The sequence below is a fragment of the Antechinus flavipes genome, chromosome 6 (genome assembly GCF_016432865.1).
Source record: "Antechinus flavipes isolate AdamAnt ecotype Samford, QLD, Australia chromosome 6, AdamAnt_v2, whole genome shotgun sequence".
Lineage (NCBI taxonomy): Eukaryota > Metazoa > Chordata > Mammalia > Dasyuromorphia > Dasyuridae > Antechinus > Antechinus flavipes.
In genome coordinates this window covers 202,235,644-202,263,635 of record NC_067403.1, presented here as the reverse complement: position 1 = coordinate 202,263,635, position 27,992 = coordinate 202,235,644, and the positions used below count along the sequence as shown (strand labels likewise).

Here is a 27,992-nt window from a genome sequence, read left to right as displayed (position 1 = left end):
ACTTTAAGTTTTATTTTACACAAATTTTATTTCATTAAAGTATTGAGCCAAATTCTGTTTTACAAATCTATTACAATCCCTTACCATTTGGATCTAACATGAATACTGAATCCCTTGGGCGTACCTTCTCAGGCTGTGGTCCCTGACCAGGACACATGAAGAGCATACGTAAATCTCAGACCAGATAACAAGACAGGAGCAAAAAGTTTTGTATATGTTTTTAAATTTTGTACCTCATTCTGAGAGAAGATCATTTTGAAAACTACTTATTTTAACATTTTAAAAACCATACTATTTTAGAACAGGCTGAGTCATTTGAACAAGATAGTTTGAAATTCGATACAAAAAAAATACCAAGATACATTTGCTAGCTGTAATAGTAATTTGTCAGTATGCAAAAGTCTTGTCTTGAGCATAGCCCAGTTTTTCCAGGTTGGGTTGACAGGCAAACTGGATCATTGGAGGAGGACCACACATCAAAATGATGGTATCATCTCCTGGTGGTGGTAGATGATCCTTGATCATGTCTGCATTAATAAATCCAGAGCTATACTTCCAATCTGAAATGGCATTAGAGGAAACAGTGGTGAGTTTAACTAGAAATTATCTTAAAAACCTGAAGCTATCAAAGGGACTCAAATCCTTTCTGGAGGGTTGGATCAGAGAGGAAGTATCCCTCCAGCCAATAATTTGAGATCTTGGTGCTACTAATAACTGCTTGCCAATAATGCACATCACTGACTATTCTTCTAAAGGAGATTTCACTAAAGCTTTTTGCCAAATCTATCTTTAATGTGGAGCTAATTGGTAAGAGCTTAGATTGAGCCTACATTACTACCATCCAAATAGATGGAAGACATTTGTCCATCAGTAAGCTTGGAAAAATACTCAGGAAGTAACCTTGGACCAAACAGTTAAGAACCTTAGGCCAGTAAGGGCAGTTTGCATTTTGGATCAGCCTTGAGCTACAGCAGAATGGCACTGATCACAAAAGTGTTGATGAACTAGCCTTTCCAGTCTTTTGAACTACTTTTCCTACCTTCCCCTATGAAGTACTCCCATTTCACCCTGCCAAGGTTTATGACACCAGACATAGAGAAGAGGCAATGGATTAAAGACTGAACCTGTTACATCCTGCTAAATGATCTGAAGTATTATTCTCTCTGACACTGAGCCAAAGCTCTACAATGTAGGTCAAAAGCCAGTTTTGACCTGGGCCCTGGGAAAATACAAACAGTGACTATGGTGAGAAGAGAGACAGAGAGAAGTTAAAGGATCATGGCATTTAGAGGTGAGAAGGACTTCAGTAATCACTGAATCCACAACCTTCATTTTACAGATAAGGAAAGTGGTATCAAAGCCTCAAGAAACCCAAGCCCTCAAATCTACCATCTGGGAAGAGTGCCATGATCCCTGGTCTAGCTGAGGGAAGCAAACAAGGATTACCATTAGGAGGCCTGTCCAGAGTGTACCACAGTCTAAACTGGTTCGGATGACTCTTCACCACTTCCTCTAGTTCTGCTCTCAGTAGGATGTCTTCTTCAGTCTAGAAGATAAAAAAGAGACACAGTGAAGAATTATCCCAAGGATTCTTCCTGGGCTCTTTTCTTGATTGTTCAGGCTGGAATAGAGAGGTCTAAGAGTAAGAATATCAGCAGATAAGTGTCAAATCAGCTCTGTTGCTCTGCCCAGGCTCATATCCGGTCACAGTCCCAGGGCAAGGCGCACTAGCACACAAGAGCTTTGGGGCACAGTGGAATGGGTGCCCTCATGTTCTAAGACAGAAAGAGAGTGTTAGTGGTCCCTCACAGACCAGAGCCCAGGCCAGGAGAGCAGGAAACTCAAATCTCCCTAGATCATACTATCATGGAAAACTTACAAACTCCCAGAACTAACTCTGAAAACAGCTGCCCAGAACTTGGGAAAGTGTACCCTCCACTGTGGAAAGAGCCCCCGCTCTAGCATGGAATTAAAAGTCAAGAAAAAGGCTGGGAAAATGAGCAAACAGCAGGAAAAAAGAATGAACAGCTTGGTAAAGGAAGCCCAGAAAGATCCTGAAGAAAATAACATTAAAAAACAATAGGTCAAATGATAAAAGAGTTATAAAAATCCAGTGAGGAGAAGAATGCTTTGAAAAGCAAAATTGGATAAATGAAAAAAGGATTTATAAAAATTCACTGAAGAGAAGAACTCCTTAAAAAGCAGAATTAATCAAACGGGAAAAAGTACAAAAATTCACTGAAGAAAAGAACTCCTTAGCCAAATGAAAAGGAAATACAAAAGCTTGATGAAAATAATTCCTTGAAAATCAGAATTGGGCAAGTGGAAGTTATTGACTATGAGAAATCAAGAAATAATAAAAGCAAAAGAATGGAAAAAATAGAAGAAAATGTGAAATATTTCATTAAAAAAAATAACTGCCCTAGAAAAGAGATCCAGGAGAAATAACTTCAAAATTATTGAATTACCTTGCCAGTTTATTGAATTACCAATAATTGAATAACTATGAATCAAAAAAAGAGAGAAACTCTAGATGTCATTTTTCAAGAAATAATCAAAAAAAAAAAAAACTGTCCTGATATTCTAGAACTGGGGAATAAACTAGAAATTGGAAGAATCTACAGATTCCTTTATGAAAGAGATCCCAAAATGAAAACTCTCAAGAATATTATATAGCCCAAATTTGATACCCCCAAGTCAAGAAGGAAATATGGCAAGTAATCAGAAAGAGTTAAGAATAAACTAGCCTTCGGATATCAGGAAAGGGGAGGATCAAGTTTTAACAAATATTTTCCTGCATCACCACCACCAATATGTTATAACTTAGGTCCCGCCAGGACCTAAGCCCTCTGAACTGAACAAAAGAACTGAAAGACCTTTGTTACAATAGAATACCTCTAAAAAATCTCTAATAATTGTAGTTATGATATTATGAGATCTCCAAAAATGTTCCCAGAGGAAATGCTTGATCTCACTTGAATTTATTTTCTACCTCATTTTAAAATGCAAATCTGAGTATAAATTTCCTTTTCTTCCTATATTAGCAAGGAAAAGGATATAGTTGTCAAAACACCAATAGTAATACAAAATCAAATACTGACTGAAGTCAATCCAACATAGAAATAGACACATTATCATTACCTATACAGAAAGATCAAGTGATTCACAAAGATCCATATTTCAAATGAGAAAAATCAGATAAAGTTTTAGCAGGTACTGTGAAAGGCTTTGGAGGTTTGAAAGAATAAATAGAAGGTAATGTGGCAAATGTGGGAAAAGGGTAGGCAAGTTGGGAGAAGAGAAACTGAGTGAACCATAGAAGCTGGAACACAATTTGAAAAATTGAGATAAAAGTCAGATGGGCTCAAAGATACTGTCATACCCCTCAGGACTTAAAAGGTGCAGTAGGGAGAGGGAAGGAAGAGTCACATGTGGGTATATTTTTAAGTCTTTAATATTCAATGAATCAACAAGCATTTATTGAAAACTAGGAGTATGCCAGGTCCTAGTATATGCTAGGAATATAGGGAAAGGCAGAGTAAAGTGTTAAGAAGATTAGAAAGTTAGTAAGGGACCAAGCTGAAAGCCAAATAGAGGATTTTAGAGTTGATCCTGGATAGAATGGGGAACTGCTGGAATTTATTAAATAATGGGATAGCATGGTCACATTTCCCACTTGGGAAAATGATTTTAGCAGCTGAATGAAAAATGTTACTGAACTATGAAGAAATTTATAACAGGGAGACCAATTAATAGTTTAAGCCAGAGATGATCTGAACCTAAGCCAAGGTGGTAAATTCATGACGGACACAAGGGGATGTGGGGCAAGGTTGTGCGTCTGGGGGACCAGAAACACTGGCAGTGCCTGCAATTGTAAGGGGGCAGTAAAGATAGATCAAGCAGGATGAGGGAATAAAGGTGATAAGTTCTACTTGGGAGATGTCGAGTTTGAGATGCCTGTAAGATATCTAGTTCAAGGTGTACAAGAAGCAGGTGATAATGCACTCAAAGAGAGAAGTTAGGGCTAAATGTATGATCTGAGAAACACCTGCATGAATTACTAAAAGAGTCAGGCTAGAGAGAGAAGAGAAGAGGACCCACAACAAAGACTTAGAGGATTTCCCATGTCAGTGAGTGTGACCAGAATGAAGAAGTACCAATACCTGGACAATAAGAAGCAATCAAACTGGAGGAACAGAAGAAAACGTTACAAAAAACTTGAGAGGAAAGAGAACCCAAAAGAGGGTAGTTAACAGTGTCAAAAGTAGCAAAGAGGTGAAGGATAAGAACTGAAAAAAAGCCAATCTGGACATTTAAAGATCATTGCTGATTTTGAAAAGGATTTTTTTTTGCCACTGAATGATTAGATGAGAAATCAGTGGGCAGAGGACTTAGAATTAAGGGAGTCAGGAGGAGGTTGTAGGCAGATGTATTTTAAGTATTTTTCACAAAAAGCTAATGGTACCTTTCTCTCTTTTGATCCATCTCCTCCAAAATAGCTTCTCTTTTGATGTTTGTTAAATGAGTGAAGATACCCCTAAACTAAAATATTTTCATACAGAAATTCCAAAGCACAGAGTCTGTTAAAGAAAGAAGAATCCTGCCCTACTTAAAGCTTAATGTTCATGATTTCCAAGGGCAGAGAGAGTGGACAGAGAATGAACTGTTATCTAACCTGATTAGCAAAGATAAGGGAGCATGTGGTCCCATCTGCAGGATCCTTGGTAATGTGCCGAATCAGCTGTAGCATTGGTGTTATTCCTAGAACATATCCAAGAAAATATTTTCTTTCATTTTCTTGATTCAGTGAAGTCAGTATATGGATGGGAGCTATTTAATAATCAAACATGAGGAAATTTGGGTCCCATTGTTTCTCTGTATATTATCTATTAACCTTCATTTACATCTCTCCAAAGTTAGAGGGGTGAAGAATCTACTCATCGCAGTTCGGATGCAAAGAACAATCCAGAATCTTTTCTTTTTTCTGGGATGCAATTCCAGGTACCACAGCGTTACATGGGCGGGCCCACTCAGTCTGCCCCTCTGAATAACTATATGATGGCAGCTACCACACCTGTAGGAAAGACTAGGTGGCTGAAATGGAAAAGAGTTCTGCGGGCTCATCACTTAAACTTAGAGCCTGAGTCTTTGTAAAATTTAATGACTTAGGGAACAACCCTAAAATCTGGATATCCTATGAGACAAGATCTGCAGACAGATTTATGCAGACCTCAAAACACTGAGTTAAAAAATGCTCTCCATAACACTGTGCCATCTCATGTACAGTTTTACCTGTCCCACCAGCAATCATTCCCAAATTCTTGGCAAACTTCATCTTTGGTTCACTCTTCTTATCCGGTCTGATGGCCAGCTTACCTGCAAAAAAGAGTATCTTATAAAATACTTCCTTTTCCCACTGCCTTAGAAGGGTAAATCAGCAAAGAGATGGATTATTCCCAATTAATCCCCAACCTCTCTCACTTGCCCACCTTAGGGAGCATGGCAGTACAGGAGGAGTTAACAGAAAGGCCTTCTCTGACAACAACATACACCTCACAACCATTAAGGAAATCTAGTAATTACAAGACCAAGCACAGAATCAGTCATGCATTTAGCAGGCACACACAATCCAAATTTAAATTATTTCAGTCTTCTGAAAAGTGTATTTTTAGAATGATGAAAATCTCTTAATACATGTTCCATTTCCTTCCTTCTCCCACCCCCAAAAAAAGACCTTGGAAAACAAAAGAACCTTTATGGGGGCATGAGCAGGAGTACCTGATCCATTATAAACCAGGAGCCCGTTTGGCCCTCGGAAATCAATGGTATCCCCTATCTTCATGTTATCCAGGTACTGAGACATCTTCCCCCCCTCAGGAAACTTAGGGTGTACATTTTTGTAGTAAACCTGGAAAAAAAGGTTTTTAAATGTCTCCAAGCAATAGTCATAGTAGCTATTATAATTCTTCCATATTTACTCATAAAAATACTGCCCAGACAAGTTAGTCTATTAAAGATTTTGGTATATGCCAGTGTACTTTTATAAACCAATTTATGATTATTTTACTGTTAGATAAGACTCAACTATGAAAAGGATAAGAATTCATGGCCAAATAAGGGATAAAGAAAATTTAAGAAGATAAAATAGAGCAAGTTTTTTTTTACATGAAATTAAAAAGGTTTTGCATAAATAAAACTAGCAGTTAAAACTATATGCTAAGAAAATAAAGGTGGGCAAAAATTATGAAGCAAGTTTTATATGAAAATGGTCTCATCACCCAAGAAATATAAGATTTTATAAGAATAACATCAATTCTACAGGAGATAAATAATCAAAGGATATAAACAGGCAGTTTTCAAAAGAAAAAAATTAAGGCTACTAACAGTTGTAAGAAAAAAGGCTTTAAATAGCTAACCATTAGAGAAAAACAAATTAAAACAACTCAATGATTCTATTTTATACCTATGAGATTGGCAAAGATGTCAAAAATGAGAAATGACAATTGTTTTCTGGGAAACAGGCACATTAATGCTCTGCTAGTGGAACTATTAAGTGGTCCTATCATTGTGTAAAGCAAAATGGAATTATTCCCAAAGTCTCTAAATTGTGCATTGATCCAAATGCGCAATCCATAACTGGATCCAAAGATACCACTACTAAGGCTATACTCCAAAAAGATCAAAGAAAGAGAAAATGGGATCATGTGTGCAATACTTAAGAGTAGTTCTTTTTGCTCTAGCAAAGAATTGGAACCTAAAGGGATGCACACAAATAGGAGAACAGCTGGTATATAACATGGTATATACCATAATAATTATGTTTTATAAATGCTATATTGTTGTAAGCGAAGAAAAAGACAAAGAGATTGTTTCAGAGAATCCTGGAAAGATCTGAATGAGTTAATGCAGGCTGAAGTAAGCAGAACCACAAAAAATTTATTCAATAAAATCACAAAGGCAAAAGGCTTTGAAAGCCTGAAGAATTCTAATCAATGCAATGACTAACCATGATTCTAGAACTCCTGACAAGAGGTAATGGATTCAAGATGCAGAAGCAGACAAGTAAAACAAATTCCTATATTGGCCACTTTCAAAAATTATGGTATATCTCATTCTGCAGGCCTGAGTCCATCACCTCATCAAGCAACAAATAACCTGTTCATCATTGGCCCTCTGAAATTATGGCTGGTCATTGTACTGATCAACATTTTTAAGTCTTCACTGAAGCATTTTCCAAAAAATATACAGAAGATAAGTACAAATAAGCAAAACAGTTTGGGAAATTATATTTTGAATTTAAATTGTAAAAGAAAAGAAATTTTATTTTTCTTCTTTTTCTTCTTAAGGCATTAGTGATTAAGTGACTTGCTAGGATCTCAAAGCTAAGAAGTATCTGTCTGAGATCAAATTTGAACGTGGATCCTCCCAACTCAAAGGCCAGTGCTCTAGCCACTGTACCTAATTTTTAAGGCCCATTTTATTTTCATGTATACATTCAGAATATATGCTTACAATGTTTTACATATGCATATACATACATATACGTGAGTATATATGATGAGTTCTAGTAGATTCTGAATGACACCATATTTCTGCTATTAGATTATTAAATCTTCAGACTGGGTTCCTATATCTTTCATTTAGATACTCACAGTTTGTATGACTCAGGTGAATTATATCCCAGTTGTACATCCTTGTCAGGTTCACCAAAATATAACATTTCAAACTTCTCATGCCTTTTCACACCTAGGCTGAAATGTAATTCTTGCATTTACCTTAACAACAAGGTCCACATAGCCTTTTATTTCATCATTAGAAACAGGAGTATAAGCCCGGATCACTAGATTGCCATCGACTTTGGCAGAGAGATAAACATGTTGACCTAAAAGAGAAAAATAATAAAAAGTGAATTTTATGGAAAATCATCCTTATTTTTTTCTTTTTAAAATTAACATGAACTCCATTAACAGGAAAAACTCCAAAGAAACATCTGTTCCAAAATTGATGGAAAGGTTAAAAAAAATATTTCACAGAATCAAAGAATGTCAGCTTTGGAAGGAATCTCAGGGGCCATCTTTCCCAATGATTTTTTCCTTTGTTGCTTTTGGATTTGCTCAGGATCCCACAGCTCATAAGTATCAAGAGCCTGGGATCCTATTTGAACTCAGGGCCTCACTCCAGGACCAATTCTCTGTCCACTACATCACTAAACCAACCCCCAATTATATTTGAACAAGGCTCATACTATAACATTTCCAACAAATAGTTGACTAAGTTTTTCTTGAAGAGATCTAGGGAGGGGAAACCTACTCCTTCCTAAGGCATCCTATTCCACTGATTAGGCAGTTTTTCTTTGCAGCAAGCCTAAATCTGTCTTTTTGTAAATTCTGTCCCAATATTCTTTATTTTCCCCTCTGAGGTCAAGGAGAAGTAGTCTTATCTATAACTTCTAACAATTTCTCTGTTAAAAAGATAAAACTCTTCCAACAACTGAAAGTTGCTATTTGCCTGAAAAGACTTGGGTTCCTGCTGTACTATTCACTAGTTGTGTGACCTTTACCAAGCGCTTCCCCTGTCAAAGCCTCAGTTTCCTTCTCTATAAAATAAAATAAGAGTAGATGATCTCTACAAGGCTCCTGTCAGGTCTGTGCCTTTGTTAAAGCAGACACATACAAGATACTAAAGCCTAGTGGATCAGTGAAAGCATCACTGTTCTGGAATTCAGAAGATCCCCAAGATTCAACTTCAGCTCTGCCCTTTGATATCAGAACAAATCAAATTTATCTCAGTCAAATCAATTCAACTCGATGAACAACAGTTTCCTTACCTGTGAAATGGAAATCATTGTCCCCATCCAGTCCTATCTGGGATATTTCGAGAATAAGATATAGATATGAAAATTTCATATTAAGCACCTACTATGTGTAAGATCATTTTAACTTCAAAGTATTGTTCAAAAGTTAAGTTTTAATTAGTTATCATGGCCGATGCAGAGCTGGAGAATATGAGATATGTGTTTGTACCTTCCACAGCCATTACAGAACTTGCAACCTTATCTATATTGGTGACATGCATGTATTCTGGGGATTGCTATCACAGAATATATGGCCCAGCATTTGAACTCACTAACTTCAGCCTCAAACCATTCCTGCAATTTGATTTAAGATTTCATAACCAGTTTCCTGACTCCCCTTCCCCATTAAGTCTCTGTAATAACTGTAGTAATTAGTCAAAAAGTAAACTGCATTTTCCCCAGGCCCAAGCAAACAACTTTATACAGAAGATCCTTGTAGTTCTGCAACTGCACTACAAAAAGCTCTCAGAATCCTTGGCTTTGGGCCCTCCTAATCTGTGGGAGCTGAGGGGAGGGAAATGATTAGGAATCTGGCCAGTGTCAGGATGTAATCCATCTCCCAACCTAAGGTTGAGGTCTTTCCCTGCCCATATTACAAAACAAAGCTGATGTAAATTAGAACTGAGATTTGCCAGCTGTGTGAACAGCTTGCATAACCACTTATCTGTGTCTCTGAGGGCTTGGAGTCCTAGCTGTCCTTTTCCTAGTGCCCAACCTACATGTTAAATAGAAAATGTAGGGTGTTTTTTTTTAAACCCAATTCTTAATTATTCTGATGATTACACAAGCTTTCAACATGCTTTGTGCTTCTCTGCTAGTCTTTCTTCTGGACATTTTAGTGCCTTTTAGTTCTACTACCAAAAGAAAACAAAATACTTGACATCCTTTTGTTCCTGGAAAGTAGTAGTTCTAAGAAGATTTGAGGATAGAAAGGAAGTGGAATCACAGAGTGCAATAAATCCCAGGGAGTTATCTTTGGATTAAATTGGTCAATGAAATCTTTCCATTCAATTCATTGAATTAACAGATGAATCTCAATTCAAATCTCATCCAAAAAAAGCTATGAACAAATAAAGCACCTTTCTACTCTCTTTCTGACCTTTCCTTACTCCTATTCACACTCATATATTTTATCTCAACCAAATAAGCTTAAAAAAAAAACAGTAATAATCATCATCTATTTAGATGATGCTTTGATATTTACAAAGCACTTCATATCTATTGCTTTATTTGATACTCAAGACTGGGAGGTGAACAGGAAAACATTACTTCCATTTTACATGTAAGGAAACTCAAGTCCAGAGAAAGCAAGTGCTTTGCCTCCTATCACATGGCTATGAAGTGACAACTAGGACTAGACCTAGGCTGCCAGGTACCAAGGCAACCTAGAATTGTAGAGAGGGATGAGGGAGATCTAAATCCTCCCTCTGATACTCACTGGCAACATGGGTAACTCACTTAAACTTTCTGAGCCTATTTTAACATATGAAAAATGAGGATAATAAAACTTGTATCTACTTCAGGTTCTAAATGAGGTTCTTATGAAAATGATTCAAGCACTTTAGAAACTTTAAAGTGCTATATAAATATCAGTTAATGACAGCACTATCCTGCCCTGCTTCTAATAAAACATTTTCAGATTAACTGATGAATAAAAATTTGAAATGGATTATGCTAAGTGATAATGACTAGAAGACAGGAAAACGTAAGTTTTGGTGATCATTGTGCCACCAACTCACTGGTGTGACCCTGGGCAAAGCAATTCTCAAACTCTGTACTTCTGTTTTCTCTCATCTATAAAACAAGGGGATATGAAAGGAAATTTGCAGGAAAAACAACACTCATATATCCCACTGAAAATGAAATACAAATGACTTGGATAGACCACACTTTTAGAATATCTGAGCTGCCACACTTCCTTGTCCCTACTGCTAGCATGTAGCTAACATCTCTGCTATCTATGCAGTCTTTCCATCTCAGAGGAGCTTTAAGAACCACATTAAATCAAACCCTTGAAAGCATTGAGCTTAATGATGGAGGACCCAGATCAGAATTCTGCTATTAACTTGCCATGTAATCTTGGACAAGCACTAATCTTTCTGAGTCTTAGTCTGAGTCTTCTCTGAAAAGAAAAGAGCTGAACTGGATAATTCTTAAGGTGCCTTTTGGCTGTAATCCTGTGCTTTGACAAATAAAGTACTACAGAGAGTGTCTGAAGTTTTGCATAGTAGAATCTTAATAAATGCTGAATTATAAGAGTAAGTTATTACCTATAGGGAGCCCTAAAACGTGTTCTGATGTAGGAAGTCCAAACCGGAATATCTTGGTGTCATGGTTGATTTCCTAATAAAACAGAAAATACAAGAACACTCAATCATTCTCAGGGTTTATAGTATCCTATTCACCTAATTGGAACACTAAAGAAAAGTTCCAATGGCCTCAGAAAGTACACATTTCCTTTTTTATATATTATATATATATATATATATATATATATGGGGAAAGTTACCTGGCAGGGACCATGCAAACTTGTCAGAGGATCAACTTCCTTACTACCCAAGCAAAGAAGAAAATCTGGCCTTGAAGTTCCTGCATCTTCAGAATGCTTAGCTGAGTATTTTAAATGAGCTCTTTACAATGAATACACTAGTACAGGTGATTTGAGACTATGATTATAAGGATTTCTAAGAGGTATTATATCCTAAAGATTGCTGAAACCAAGGAGAGAAATCATTGTTGAGGCCAAGGAGAGCAATCATGTTTGCTACCTCATTCCACATGCAATTCAATCCCTCTGGCAGACATTATTAAGAAAGAAGAAATTAAGTAGACACACACCTTAGAACACCCATGGCCTACAGCCAAAAGGAGATAAGAATCTTCATAAGAAGCAAAAATCCACTCTCCAGCTCTGTTTTTTTTTGGTTTGTTTTTTGTTTTTTTTTTTATTTTTACTTTATTTTATAACTCTCTGATATATTGTTAACCTTGTATATTATATATTAAAGCAATCCAAATTGATATCTTACATTCACATTGGAATGAAAGCTCCATGAGGGTAGGAACCACTCCTTATTTCAACTTTTTCTCTCTTCCATTACTAAGCATAGTTCTCTGCACACAAGAGATTATTAAATGTAGGGTTTTTTTTTTTAATAGCTTTTTATTTACAAGTTTTATGCATGGGTAATTTTACAGCATATTCAATTGCCAAACCTTTTGTTCCAATTTTTCCCCTCCTTCTCCCCACCCCCTCCCCGAGATGGCAGGTTGACCAATACATATTAAATATGTCAAAATATAAATTAAATACATTATAAGTATACATGTCCAAACAGTTATTTTTCCAGCTCTGTTCTGATATAATCTTGAGACTTACAGTAGGGAGGGAAATTCTGTCATTTTTCAGAGATAGCAAAAACTCCTTACTGTTAAATCAACAAAAATTCAAAGGGTACAACTAACATCTAGACCAGAGCTTCTTAAGCTTTTGTTTATCAGGAAGCCCTTTGGCAATCTGATGAAACCTATGGATGAACCTCTGCATTATACATAAAATTACAAAGGAAATCAATTATACTGAAATAATCCCACATTCCAGGTGTAAGAAAACTCAATTCTCTAAGTTCAAATCCCCTTTTCCTGGCTGTGAACTATGCTGTCTCTTCCAAATATAGAGAGCCCTTTATTTGGGGATGAGGAAGAGGCAGAATTGCAGAAATTTTGATGATTATAGGATAGGTTCAAAGAGATTCCACATTCCCAGGAAAACATTTTCAATCACAGACTCTCCATCATCCGTGGAAGGCCTCTCCTTCCAAACAACAACAATCAGAAAATTTAAAAGTTGGAAGTGACCATAGTTTGATTCATACACACACATCCAAAAAACAAAAACAAAAACAAACCTCCTGTAACATACCCAACAAATGTTCTCTTATTTCCAGAGCCATTGCCATGAATTAGTCAAAAAGAACAGTCCTCTATTTCCAAATGTTCTAGCAGAGGGAACATTTAGTTAACTTCAAGGACATAGAGAGTTACCTGTTTCTCAATCAGCGGCAGTGAATATTTTGTATTTGGATCCAGTAACGTGATAAGTTCTTTCTTCTTTGGAGATCCCATGTTCCTTAAAGACAGCAGTAATACTGATGCACCAATTACCAAGATCGCAATCAAGAGTGAAGCATCCTAAGTAAATACAACAACGGCGGATCAGATATATACCAAGCAGCCTCCAAACCTAACCCCTAAAAGAAGTTTGTCTATGCCCAAATGGAAATGAGCTCGGCCCGACATTCTGAATAAATGTCAAATGGCACCAAATATGTGCTACAGAAATACTTTCCTATAAAATTATAATTCTGGTAACACAAATCAGAGTCAGGATTACAAGGAGGAATACAAGTTCCTCAGTATTACTTGCCATCTAGGGGACGGGAGGGAGTGAAGGGAGGGAGGGGTGAATGCTGAAAACTATGCACATGTTTTGAAAATAAAAAGCTTTAAAAATAAATTAAAAAGTTAAAAAAAAAATGCGTGTTCCACAGTTCCCAAGTTACACCAAGCACATGTTGAAGGGCACTTTAACGTTTCTTCCATAAATGCACATTTTAAATGGAAAAAAAATATATCCAATTCACGGTCTACTGGCGTTTATTTTGGGGTAAGTTGGAAGTCTAGGCGTCCCATGCCCCCCAGGAATTAATGGATTCAAGCCTCGTATGCGGCATGCAATGTTCTCCTTATTGGGATACCAGTACTGAATGAATAGTTCTTCCCAAACTACTAGAGAGGCTCTAGTCCTCTGAGGGAACCCTCAGCTACCTGGACAGGTTTGCCCACAGACTAAGGTAGCAGGAAGGCAGAGGGCAAAGGGCAAAGGGCACAGACTCAAGCCTGGGGGTGGGGTGCCGACGCCGATACCCTTCTCGCCAGAAGGCTCCCTTCATCCCCGCGGCTCATCGAGGGCAGAGCCCGGCGGCCGGGACCTTAGAAGCGAAGGTGGGGCTCAGGCAGAGAAGCCCCGTCCCCGCGCGCCCGCCGAGACGTCTACGGGGGATGAATGCGCGGGGTCCGTGGGAAGGGGGGGGTGGGAGGCCCGGCCACGAGGCGGGGGCAGTAGATTTTACCAGGCCTGACGACGAATCCATGACGGCAGCGGTTCAGGACACACCGACAGATCAACAAAGGACAGGCGGACAGACCGAGGGGCCCCTGAGCCCCAAGAACCAACTCTCGAGTTGCAGCCGATCTCGACCCCGCCTCCCCGGCCCTCAGACTCTGCCTCTGCAGCCGAGGCTTCACGCCCCGCCCCTCAACCCTAGCCCCCGCCCCTTAGCTATCTAATGGCGTGACCCCGTCCCACCCTTCTCAGCTCTCAGACTCCGCCACTTTCCCATCTTCTGTTAGAGGAGGGCCTCCTGGCCCCGCCCCTCAAGCGCTCAGACCACGCGACCCTCCCCCTCTCCGACTTCCAACCCCCTCTCTTTCTCCGGTTTACAGGCACGCCCCCAAAGCCCCGCCCCCCATCCAGGCGCCCATACAGCCCCTCTCATCCCGCCCCTTGCTCTGGGACTACCCCAATCTCACCCTCCGTTCTCAGGCACGCCCTTCTCCCCACCCACTCCGCCTCGCTCTCAGACCCTCCCCTTTCGATCCATGTGGGCTCTGTTCTGGCCGTCTGTGGTCTCGTGGCGGGGAAACCCTTCTCGTAAATCGGAGACCCCGGCCCTCCCCAGCCTGTGACGGAGCAGCGGGCCTGGGGCAGGACCGAGCCCGAGGCAGTAAGGAGCGAGCTCCGGGCCGGGAGAGGCCGCCTAGAAGTGCGTTTGTGAGGCCTCTCCCTCGTGCTTACACCACACCACGGCAGGGCCTCCGAGGCCCTTCCGATCGGGAAGAATTCCCGTTTTGTTGGGGAAACGTCCAATACTCAAAATTGGGCCCCCGGTGGGGGGGTCTGGGCTCCCGGCGGGGGGGGAAGGGAGGAGGATCTGAGCCCCCGGCGGGGGTGTCTAGGCTCCCGGCCGGGGTCTGGGCTCCCGGTGGGGGGGTCTGGGCCCCGGCGGAGGTCTGGGCTCCCGGTGGGGGGGGGTCTGGGCTCCCGGCGGGGGGGGGGGGAGGGGAGGGGGGAGGGGAGGGGGGAGGGTCTGAGCTCCCGGCGAGGGTCTGGGCCTCCGACGGGGGTCTAGACCCCCAGAATCTCCCAAGTGCTGGCGTCCAACTTTTCTGCCACACCCCACCGGTCTGACCTTGGGCTACAACCATAACTGGCATTTATGGGATACTAAATGGTTTGCAAATATTATTATTCCACTTTATTCTCACAATTACCTGGGAGGTAAATGCTATTATTAATCCTCAGTTTGCAGTTGAGGAAACCGAGGTAGATAGAGGCGAAGAATTAGGAAATGAAGCTGCATTTGAAGCGGTATCTTCCTGACGCCAAGCCCAGAGCCCCATCTACACTGCCCCCTAGCAAATTTTTTCTGATCTCTGAACCTCAGTTTTCTCATCTGTAAAAAGGAAGATGGACTGTTTTTGTCAGTACGTTTTTATTGATGACTTTGGCACGTTACCATAATTTCTCTTGGTAGCCTTTCCTCTCCCCTGAGAGCCATCTCATAGCAAATAGTACTGTTAAAAGAAAAAAAAAAGGGGGGGGGGGGGGGAAATCAGCACAGCCCTTCAATAAATCAAGAGTCCAAAAGCCTGGGCAATGTGCAACACTTGTGACCCTTCCGTTCCACTTCGTTAAAGAGGTGCATTGGCAGTGTCCTCCATCTCATCTGAGCCCATGCTTGTTCTGTATAATTTTGCTTCATTCACTTTTTTGTGCATTTGGTTGTTTTTTACTTTGATGTAGTCCTCGTACATATTGTTATCTAGGTTCGGCTTGCTTTACTCTGCATTCGTTATATATATATATCTTTCCATGCGTCTCTATTTTCACTACATACATAATTTCTTACAAAAAGTAATGTTCTCTTACTTTCTTGTACCACACTTTGTTTTTGCCATTCGCACTCAATGTCAATAAGCAGAGGTTATAATCAACATTGCAGTTGGGGGACTACAAAATATTGGGGTTCTAGACTGGTTAGAAGAAGTGTCTCAAAAAAATTTGTAGGCTTAGACCATTTCCAAATCAAAAGACAAAGATTTTATGATGCCTTAGGGCTAAATTCTCTTGTAAAACTAACAATTTACAGGGGGAAAGAGAACTTTTTATAGGAAAGGACTCAATGTAAGGTATGTTAACTATGTTAATTGTTACCTTGGAAAGTTAACTGGTCATTAAGTAATGTCTATACAAAATAATCTTTGGGGTTGACATCTATAGCTTGACCTCCTAATTGTATACAGTAATTGTGAACATCAGTTCAAGATAGCTCTATTTATTCATAATAGTACTGTCAATGCAAGAAATTCAAGAAGGACCCATGTAAGGACAAGATAATCCCTTCCCCTGGGGCTGGCCTAGACAATGGGTTACTACCAGGGGTTCTTTTACTGGGGTCGGTTCACCCCATCATCACAAGGGCTCTTTACTTTTCTTTGCAATTTTTCTAGGATTTTGTTCTAACAGAAGAAATACTCCTTACCTTTCCATCATTTCTGATGGGATTATTGCTGTATACTTATGTTAATAATAGTAACAATAATACAAAAGCTCATTTGTGTTTCTCTCTTCCTGCAGGTCAATATGTTTCTCTCTGCCCAAGTCAGTGATAATCTGATGATTCAATGATGAGGAGAAAGGTTGTACAAATGATAAGTGCAGGCAAGTAGGTCTCAGCTCATGTATGGAAAGGCAGGGACAAGACAAATTCAACATGATATATTTTGGTGAAGCTGACAGACATAAACAGGACATTCTCTATCTGTGGACACAAGCTGTTGGTGCTTTGCTGGGATGACTGGGCTGGAGGAAGAAGCCTAGATGCTACTGAATGAATAAGAAACCCAGGTTAGTATCCCACCACAGCATTAACGACTAATCCTGTGAGGGACTTGGGTATGATAATAGTTCCCATAAAATCAGACAGGGTATCCTAGCCAAAGAACCACATAGTTTGCAGCCATATATTGAATTAAATTGAGTAGAATATCACTTCACAGACGAAAGATACACTGGTGGAAAACTAACATTATGAAAAGAAAAATAATCATACTCTAGACTCACTCCATTGTATCAGCACTCTAAAAAGATGATATTTTTAAAATGTTATCCTATTAAATTTAAAGGTTTAAGATTTATTTCCATATTTATTCTAAAAGAAAACTTGGAGTTGGGGAGGGGCTGTATTTGAGGCATGATTACTTTCAAATTTTTGAAAGGTTGTTAAATGGAAGAGGGATGTGATTTATTCTGTTTGGCCACAGGCAGCAGAAAGAGAACCGAGGAGTGAAAGCTTCAAAGAAGAAAATCTAGGTTTGATTCCAGGAAAAACTTCTACTAATTAAAGACATCCCAAACTGTTGCCTCAGGAGGTGATAGGCTCCCTATGTGGCAGGTCTTCAAAGAAATGTTCTTGTTTACTACATTATCTTGGTGCGTCTTTTTAGGAATGAGACTAGACAGCCACAGAGATCTCTTTCAACTTTTGAATTCTGTAGTTCCATCTACATTTGCTTTCAAACAGAATCTCTCACAAGTTAAATTTACCAGTAAAGTTATTTATCATGGGTTTTAAGAACTATATTGGCTGACACCACAGAATTTTGAAAGGATAAGATTTTCTGAGGAGTTTTCTACTAGCAAATGTCAAGTTAGACTAGGAAACTACTTTAAATTCTAACCTGGCATTTGCTGTTTGGTAGAAAACTCTTCTTACATCCATCTGAATGACAACATTGACAAAAAAGGGAAATGACATATTAAAGGGATTTCAGGAAAAGAGGCACATTGATACTGTGAATCAGTGACAAATCACAGGGTCTTTCCACATTAAAAGCCTTTGGTTTAGTAATGGAAAGAGCAAGACATCAAGCAAGACCCGGGAGATTGGACAGCTACTCCTTTGCTTTTTCACTCTATCAATTATCATATAAATCTCTTGGCAGGGCAAAATGGGGATTCTTAGTAGGAAAACAAATTCAGAGAGATTTGAAAGACCAGTTCACACTTAAGGATCAGTGCCAGTTTGCTTCAGAGCAAGGTAATACAAAGAGCCCTACCCCCCACTGAGGTCTGATGTTTGTGTCTGGGTTTTTCCCATACTTACTCATGGACAAACTAAGTAATAGAATCCATTTGGGGCTTTTCACCCCATAAATTTTTCACCAATAAATTTCTTAGAGGAACAATTGGTAATCACTATTTCCTGGGATGGGATTACTATTAGCTCTGCATCCAGTCCTTGGCAATTTCAATATTCACACTGATGATCTAAGACTCACTTCCCAGTTCATCAACTCTTATAATCTCTGTTTCTATGACACTTCAATCACTCCTGAGGAATATAAGGATAGAGGATAGATAAATATCTCATCATTGAAAATAAAACTTTTGGACTACCAACCTATGCATGAAAGGAATCTGCACTATAGCAAGTGGGCATGCAGCTAAGCCATAGACAGGCACATATTCCCTTTTAGTCCGACGCTATAGGTTAGGAGAATTGATATCTCTTTGGGACAATTCCAGATTTTATGGATTATTTTTAGCTAATTTGACTGCTATTTCATTTTGGAAATTTAACTCGATTATTGATATAGACATGATCAATAAGCATCTTCTCTTACTAGAGAATGTCACTGAGCCACCTTTCCCCACAATGACTCAGTTTATAATTTCAATTTTGAAAAGTTGGGCCCTATTCAAAGAGGTTTTTGTCTGTTAACACATTTCTGTTCATATTGCCAAATATATTTTGGCATCTTTTGAATTGAATCTGAGAGTGCTTTCTTCAAATGATTTAGCCTACTATACAATAGAAAGTGTACTTGATATTGAGTCAAAAGGACTTATATTCAAATCCCATCTCTAGTCCTTACTGTCTTGAGTGATTATAGACAAATCATTTCACTTTTCTGGGCTTCACTATTTTTGTCTAAAAATGGGAAGACATCAATTTAGGTATAATCAAAGGATAAAAAGTTGCCAGTTCTATCATCCCCTACTACTATTCTCTACTTAGCCTTTCCACTCTGCCCTCCAAATACCAAGCACTTCCTTTTACACGAGTATTAGTTAAAATTTTCCTGATGGGACTATATTCCAGGCCACCCTTTCTAAGACAATCTGTCCCTTTTTTCAGTCATTTCTCATACATAAAGTGAGGAAGGGTTATCAGACTTCCTACTCTCCACTGTCACGCCATGTTCTATTCCTGTGTCACCATCATTCAGTATCCCCTTCTCATATGAAATTTACACTAAGCAATTCTGTCAGATTTTTTTGTTATCATCTATAGAGATTCTATGGGTTATCCATTCTCCTTCCTCAGTAATCTCAGACTCTGCCTTGCAGTTTTTTGCATCTAACCCCCTGCCTTTGTCCTTGGCAATTTCAGTATTCACACTGATGATCCAGTAATCACTTCCCAATTCATCAACTCTTCGAATCTCTATTTCTATAAAACTTCAACTACTCCTGGGGAATATTATATAGAAATATCTTATCATTATTTAAAAAACTGTTGGACTTCAAACCCATACATGAAAGGAAGAAAGTTGTCTTGTCCCCTTGCAGTCTTCTCCAGGCTTAGCAGTATTCTTCTTGAATCTTGGTGTCCAGAACTGCTGAACACAATATACTAGAAACACCTTTTCTTATTTGCATCACAATCATTTCAACACCAATCCCCTTCAAACTGCACCATCCACTGAAATAAAAACATTAAGACCTGATACAGTAACTACATTTAACAGTGTATATATAACAATCTGTTCCAGAGGTCCTTCACTTTCCCTATCTTAAAGAAAAAGTATAACATTATCTATCTTTTGGAACTTTCACTGATTTTTTTCCATTAATTCAGTCTTTGTCTTCTTTTCAGTATTCCCATTTACATTATTATAGTCAGTGTATACTATTTTCTTGTCAACAGATTAAATTTTTATGCACATATAAAGCACAGCTTCAAAAAGAAATGAATGTACTTGAAAACCACTTTTCCATAACCTTCAAAGAAACACTCCCTCTAGTGGTAGTAAATGTTTGACTGATGGTTTCTGGGGGAAGCAAAGGAAATGCAGGTATACACTCTTTTCAGTTTATTAGGACTCTTTTTTAGTCTAAACAATCAACAAAACAATAAATATGACTTGGATTTAAAGTCATCATTAATTTCTGAGGTACAAGCATTTACAAGGAATACTGAATAATCAGCTCTTGCAAGCTTGTTGGATGTGGCTCTAGAACATCCCTTAGTAAGGAATACTGCCTTCACTGCCTAGGGTCTTTCTAACCTTCAGGTTAACCTTCCACTTAACTCTGGAGTCAAATTGCAGTTACTTGTGGTTATAGAAAGTGTGGATCAATGAGATTAAAATACTTGTCCCAGGGTCACACAGCTAATGTCAGAGGTAGGATTCATCCCCAGTCTCAGGTATCTCTACTTACGTGCTTTTTTATTTTCTTTGAAATGTATTAAAAAAAAAAAAAAGACATCTATTGATTGTTTTTCACATCAATCATTTTCCTGTTTTGTTCTTCAGAGCCATCTCCAATCATTCCGATCTGTATCTGGCCACTTGACCCCGTTGGCTCTGGAGAAGAAAAGTGAGGCTGGTGACCTTGAACATCCTCCCTCCTTGAAATCCATTGTATGATCCATTATATCATCTCCCTGATGTTATAGTCTTCTTCGAGAATAAAGGACAAATAACTAGTTCAGCAGAGTGAAATTCCAGGATAATATACGTGATTCTGTACTAGGGTAATTTACTCATCCCAGCTCAAATATCAATCAACTTTGGAGAAGTTGCTAGTGAGAATATTGAAAAGCACTTCTTGCAAACATCACTATGTGTGAATGTGGTTCAGATTCTCACACACAAACATACACACCCCAAAAACAAATTTGAAGCAGCCCTGAGGTTATAAACTAGTCTTCACCCACCCACTCCCCATTTTTTTTAAAGCTGTGGACACTCTTGTTGTCAAGGAACAATCAAGCTGTAATTCACCAGCGATGTATTAGCCCAAGCAACCTAGCAGAAAAGTAGCAGATGAAACTTAGCTACAAAAGCATCTAACAAAAGACATCAGTATGCCATAGCTCTGGGGAAAGCAACCTAATAAATGGCATCATCAAAACTGCTGGAATGCAATGATAGCTTTGAAGATGTGTAGCACCTGGGACGTACCCCTGGAAACTTGATTTGTCTAAGCTTTGCGTGTTCCTATGTAAAAGTCTGTGAGCCTGTGTGTGTGTGTGTGTGTGTGTGTGTGTGTGTGTTTGTGAGAGAGAGACAGGGACAGAGAGAAAGAGAAAGAGAAAGAGAGAATGGTGATAGGAAAGGAGGGGTCCCTTAGTTACCTTGCTGTTCTGTCTAGTTAAATACTTTTTGTGTTCAATGTTTTTGTGTCCGTGTTTTCTCTGATAAAGAGGAAAAAAGAAAAACATTGGCTAGGAGCTTGTGTTGTTGATGTAAATGACTTTCAGTGTTTCAACTCACATTCAGAACACAATATAAAAGTAGTTTTGATAAAAGAGAGCATAAAAAGTCTTTCATTATTTTCTGTGCAGAGATTATACTCCATTCCACTAGTCTTCAGGAAAACTGGTAAAAATAAATAAATAAAAGTTTTAGAAGGGATTAAAAACCTAAGCAGGACAAAGAGTAGTTTCTAGAAAATTGAAGTAGATTTTCTTTTTTTTTTTAAAGCACATTTTATTGATTACTTTTGTTTTTATATCACAATCATTTCCCACACTCTCTCTACAGACTGAACTCTTCCTTGTGAAAAAGGAAAAAAAATAAAACCATCTAATATTGAGGTTATATTTGACAAAGCACTGTTATCCAAATGTTGTCCCCATAATCCTGCTGTCAGCTCAACCTGGAAAACTAAGCTATGGGATTGAGAAAAGCAGAAAATGCAGGAAGATTTGAAGGAAAACCTGGTACTCAGCTGGAAACTAAATTGCAGACTCCTAGAATTTGTAGTAGGAGGAACAACACAGAACTTCCTGAAGAAGAACCCTCAGTCACTTGGTAGTAGTTACTAGGATTTTAATTCAATGGAATTTAAAGAGCATTTAATTGTCTACTTTTGTCTAAAGGACTGTGTTAGATGCAGGGGATAAAAAGACAAATAAAATTTACCCTTAAGGATCTTAACAAACCACTGATATGTAGGGAGACTTTCAAAGAGATAAGTACATGTAATTTGCAGGAGAAGAAAGACATTAACAATTGAGAAGAAAAGTCTTATGTAGAAGCTGGCCTTGAAGAAAATTAGTGATTGAGGCAAAGGTGAGGCAGGATAACATCCAAATATGAGGAACATCATTTTATGCAAAGTTATGTTGAGCTCTGTGAAACAGCACATAGACCAGTTTTGGCTGGAACAGATTAATGTGAAGGAGAATAATATACAATCAGTCTAAAAAAGTTGGCTGGAGTCAGAGTGTGAAGGGTTTTAAATGCCAAATGGAAAATTTGTAGATTTCCCCTATATTTTCTTAAAAACAACAAGCAGAGAAATGATATGGTCAGACCCATGCTTCAGAAATAACACTTTGGCAGCTGTGGAGATGGATTAGAGAAGAAAAAAGGCTGAAACAGGGAGAACAAGTTGACAAAAGGAAAAGACAATTATTGGTGGGGTTATAGGAAAATAGGCACTTCTTTTTGGTGGAGCTACAAATTGGTATAGCCGTTCTGGAAAGCAATTTGGAACTTGTGCCCATATCCTACTTTTAACTCAGCAACACTGCTATGAGAACTATATCACAAAAAGATTTTTTTTAAATGTGTACATAGAACAACATAGCAGCTCTAAAAAGTGGCAAAGAACCAGAAATTTGGGGCTGGAGGTTGTTAACAAGGGAATAACTGAACGAAATATAAGAATGGAATGGAAGATGATGTAAGAAATGAAGACATTGTTTTAAAGCCTGAAGATGCTCATATGAACTAATGAAGTTAATGCTCCTAAATGAGCAGAGCCAAGAAAATAACTTGAACTCTTAACATCAACATTATAAATACAGACCATATTCAGTTTGGAAAGACTAAGGATCAATGCAATGATTAACCATGATTCCAGAGTACTAATGATGAAATGTTACCCGTGTCCTGACAGGGATGATAGACTAACATCCAAATTGAAGAAAGTCATTCTTTGATATGAGAATTTGGTTTGCTTAACTATGCATATTTGCTATTTAAAAAGTTTTTTAAAAAAACATTTTGCTTTGTTTAGTTTTCCATTTGGGAAGGGGAAGAAATGGAAAGAAGGGAAAAAAATGCTTGAAAGCTGAAATGTTAAAAAATAATTATAAACAGACTATTATCACATAGTAACAGCAACATTGTACAATGATCAATTATGATAGACTTAGCTCTTCTCGGCAATATAATGATCCACGACAACTCCAAAAGACTCATGATGGAAAATGTTATCCACATCCAAATAAAGAACTATGTATGGCATTTGAATGCACATCAAAGCATACTATTTTTACTTTTTTTTTTTTGCTTTTTGTTTTTTGTGGCTTTTCCTTTTCATCCTGATTCCTCTTTCACAACATGTCTAATGTGGAAATATCTTTAACATGATTGTACATGTATAATTTATATCAGACTGCTTGCTGTCTTGGGGAAGAAAGAAGAAAGGGAGGAATGGAGAAAAATTTGGAAGTAAATCTTAAAAAATGAATGTTGAAAACTATCATTACATGTAATTGAAAAAAATTAAAAACCACTAAATGCAAAAAAAAAGAAAAATCACAAATATGTTGACTTTTCAAGGAAAAAAGAAATATATATGGATTCTCCTCCCAAAAAAATTTAATTAAAAACTAAATATTTTTGTGAATGATACAGAGTAAAATATACAGAACCATGAGAACAATTTACACAAGGGCAACAGCATTTTAAAGACAACTTTGAAGGACTTAAAACACAATTAACAAAATATAATTTCAGAGAACTGATGGTGTGTACTACCTACCTCCCAACAGAGAGGTAAAGTACTCAAGATGAAGAATGATAATTTGTTTTGCTTGACTATATATATTCTTAAGAGTTTTTTCCCCACTTCTTCAATCAGAAAGAGGTATTAGAGAGGGAAAAAAATAACTGCCTATTAATTGGAAGGAGGAAAAAAGCCATCCCACAACAAATGAAAATCAAGCAATCTTTACAATCCCTACCTCTGCACTACTGTTGCGTTACTTTCCTTATTGTTCCCTGGATGGTAGTCAAGTTTTCTGAGTGCAAAAGATCAACATGTTCCACATCCAGAGTTTCTTGCAGAGCTTAACTAGTTCTTGTTCTCAGGGAGCTAAGGATTCTTGAAAATGAACCAACTGAATTACAATATTTAGTATATGCAATTTTTGTTTTGGTGTGCAGGCTGGATCCAATGTTTTGAGGTTCTTGTAACTAGTATGAATAATAATCATGTGGTGGGCCCTCTCTAGGTCAGAGTTTCTTAAACATTTTCCATTCACAACCGCTTTTTGTCCAAGAAATTTTTACATAACCTGGGTATATAGGTATACAAAATAGGTATACATTTATTGATGTCATAATTTCATAATCCTCCCATTTAGTTACATGACTCATATTGGGTTGCAACCCAGTTTTAGCTTTGCTCTAGATAAGGGTACCAAGCCTTGAATGCCAGTATTAAAGAGCCTCTTTTTCATTTGTGTGTATGTGTGTATGTATGTGGGAGTCCTACACAAATCAATGAAACAGGATAGATTTGTGATTCATCTAAGAGAAAATGACCTGCTATAAATTAGAAAACATCTGTTTTCACAATGAATGGTTGCTGAAGTTTGGAGTATCTGAAGATGGAGGTACATATATGTAGATGAAGATGTTTCTTAAAGATGTTTTTGGCCATGGAAGACTTTTGGATTTTAGAACAGTTTAGTGAAGAATTCTCTCAAGAGCATTCAGATATGAAATGGTGGAAGTAACCCATGAAACTACACAACTTCTGTATGGTGTCCACTTTGTGTGACCCCATCCTTACTCTGCTAGCTCATGAAGTACCCCAGGAATTTCATATCCTGGTTGAACTAGCATTTTCCAGATTCACATAGAGCTGGTATTTGTGGATACAGGCCAGTTTACTGCAGGCTAGCTGGTTGTGCTGGTTGTATTCCTGGAAGCATACCAGGACGTCATCCAGGTCAGCCATAACCCCAAAGCCCAGCAGTCGTTGAAAAATGATATTTTTGAAACTGGAATATCACCAGGATGTTACATGGTTTGAATGGCATGAAAGTGTACTGTAGCTAGTCATATGTATTGTTATTTTTTTTATTCATTAGCTTCTCATATACACATCAGAATATAATAAACAGCACTGTCCAGAATAATTAGTCCAGAACTAACAGGAGATAGTATCAGTTCTAGACAGGGAGGGCAAAAGAACATATTCTTCACAAAGCATCAGAGCCTCTGGGATAAGTGGACTGCTGAATTCTACACATTTATCTCCAAAGATTCCTAAAGGACAGGGATTTCTGATTCTTTCAGGAAGTACAGGGAGAGTAGCAGTGAACCTTTGTATCACTTAATACAGTGATGGATTTCCCCATATTTGCTAAGTGCTCCAAAGTAGCGGAGTTGTTTAGATATACATGGGTGATATTCAGTATTAAAAGTTCATTATGATTCTCCAACCAGGCTTCAAAAGACAAGTCTCATGGAAAACAAGATCCGAGAAGAATGAACGCCAATCCATGATTTATGTCACCACTAGTATGACTTGGAGATATAACAGAACTTTTTGGCCAGGATTATAGCCATCAAGTTTCTAGATACCTTTGACTTAATGAAAAACCTATGACTGGAGCACCTAAAAGCTGTAGAATTCAAGGTTTAGTTACAACTACTTTGAAGGACAGATTTCAGGGGACAGAAACTTAGCAAAAGGAATTTTCACTGGTTTTCTACCTACCTGACATACAAATAAAGGCCTTCTGTTTGTAACCCTAACTGCTATGCATCTAATGGGGACAATTAGTAAGCTAGTAGATGCTGAGCTTGCTGGTATTAAAGGATCATATATTCAGAGATAGGAAGTATCAATAATCATCAAATCCATTCTCCTTGTTTTATAATTGAGATAAAAAGGTAACTGATGCCCAGAGAGATTATGTGATTTGCCCACGATTGCACAGCTAATAATCATCTGACATGGGACTTGAACCTAGAACTTCATAACTCCAAGACCAAGTGCTGTATTCACTATAATGTACCACCCTGGGGAACAAGCTCTGTGAGAAAGAAGGTGAAAGAAAAGGGGGCACTTTGGGCACAAGTGGATCTGACAGAAGGTGAGTAAAGCTTCAGGAACCAGAGTTCACAGAGAATAAAGGACTGGATATGGAATATGGATATGAAATGTGACCTATGATACAGACCATGACTTGTGCTATATGCAAAAGAAACAAACTTGATCTGTTATATATTGATATCTCTTGAATGTTTTCTCCTTTATTTCTTCTGAATGAAAAAGACAGCTGTCAACTATGGGGAAAATCTGTGCATTTACCATCTTATTTATGTCTTACAATAACTCTGAGTGAAGCAATGCAAGTCTTTTTCTCCTTGCTTTACAAATGGGGAAACTGAAGCTCAAAGAAGATAAATGGTCTATGGTCAGTGGTGGGATTTGATTTCAGGTCTTTCTGACTGCAAGTCAATTACCATATCCACTATGATAAATAGTTATGCCAAAACATACTCCATGTTTGTATGAAATGATTTCTAGATGCTGTTTGAATCAAATTCTCCTTGCACATCAATAATTTTGTTAAGAGTTCTATATTTTGATTTTCAACAACAAAAAACTCTATCCTGATCTTAAAAAGTTGTGTACTTTGATATATTGTTGGTGGAATTGTGAACACATCCAGCCATTCTGGAGAGCAATTTGGAACTATGCTCAAAAAGTTATCAAATTGTGCATACCCTTTGATCCAGCAGTGTTTCTAATGGGCTTATACCCCAAAGAGATACTAAAGAAGGGAAAGGGACCTGTATGTGCCAAAGTGTTTGTGTCAGCCCTGTTTGTAGTGACCAGAAACTGAAAAATGAATGGATGCTCATCAATTGGAGAATGGTTGAATAAATTGTAGTATATGAACATTATGGAATAATATTGTTCTGTAAGAAATGATCAGCAGGATGAATACAGAGAGGCCTGGAGAGACTTACATGAACTGATGCTAAGTGAAATGAGCAGAACCAGGAGATCATTATATACCTCAACAATGATACTGTTTGAGGATATATTCTGATAGAAATGGATCTCTTTGATAAAGAGAACTAATTCAGTTTCAATTGATAAATGATGGACAGAAGCAGCTACACCCAAAGAAAGAACACTGGGAAATGAATATAAACTGCTTGCATTTTTGTTTTTCTTCCCGGGTTATTTATACCTTCTGAATCCAATTCTCCCTGTGTAACAAGAGAACTGTTCGGTTCTGCACACATATATTGTATCTAGGATACTGTAACCTATTTAACATGTAAAGGACTGCTTGCCATCTAGGGGAGGGGGTGGAGGGAGAGGGGAAAAATCGGAAGAGAAGTGAGTGCAAGGGATAATGCTGTAAAAAATTACCCTGGCATGGGTTCTGTCAATAAAAAGCTATTTAAAAAAAAAAAAAGTTGTGTACTGTAGCAAACAATAAATATATCTTATATTTTCAAAGTAACACATGTGATAGTTATTGGGAACAATCTGTCAACATGTAGGGAGCAATCTTAAGATTGTAGTATTTCCTGGGCGGGTGGGAAAGAGGTATGTTTGTACTTCTTCCAATGTCTGTGTGCATTCTAATGAGTTTAGATGAAATTAGCCATAACGTCCATTTGCACAAACTTCTCCCAATTAAGTGGTATTGAAATAGTGGGATCTAATAGCAGAGGAATCTCTCAGTACTCGAGTGCAAAAAAGATAATTTTAAAGGAATAAATACCATACCCA

At 38.1% G+C, this 27,992-nt stretch overlaps 2 protein-coding genes across 13 annotated transcripts in view; one reads left to right on the top strand and one right to left on the bottom strand.

The window, feature by feature from the left end:
- Positions 1-20,707, top strand: part of PPFIBP2 (PPFIA binding protein 2) — a 208,349-nt gene extending 187,642 nt beyond the window's left edge. For all 12 annotated transcript variants that reach the window (XR_007948228.1, XR_007948227.1, XR_007948230.1 and 9 more), the window contains 2 exons: positions 16,554-16,823; positions 20,519-20,707. The gene's annotated coding sequence lies outside the window, so the exon portion shown is untranslated. The remainder of the gene's footprint in view (positions 1-16,553; positions 16,824-20,518) is intronic.
- Positions 9-14,137, bottom strand: LOC127540571 (NADH-cytochrome b5 reductase 2). Its single transcript, XM_051965342.1, has 9 exons — positions 13,987-14,137; positions 12,899-13,045; positions 11,125-11,197; positions 7,776-7,882; positions 5,779-5,908; positions 5,293-5,376; positions 4,676-4,761; positions 1,447-1,546; positions 9-560 (listed from the first exon to the last, which is right to left on the bottom strand). The coding sequence occupies exons 1-9, from the start codon at positions 14,005-14,007 to the stop codon at positions 388-390; spliced, it is 921 nt and encodes a 306-aa protein (XP_051821302.1). The 5' UTR covers positions 14,008-14,137; the 3' UTR covers positions 9-387.
- Positions 20,708-27,992: the final 7,285 nt, after the last annotated feature.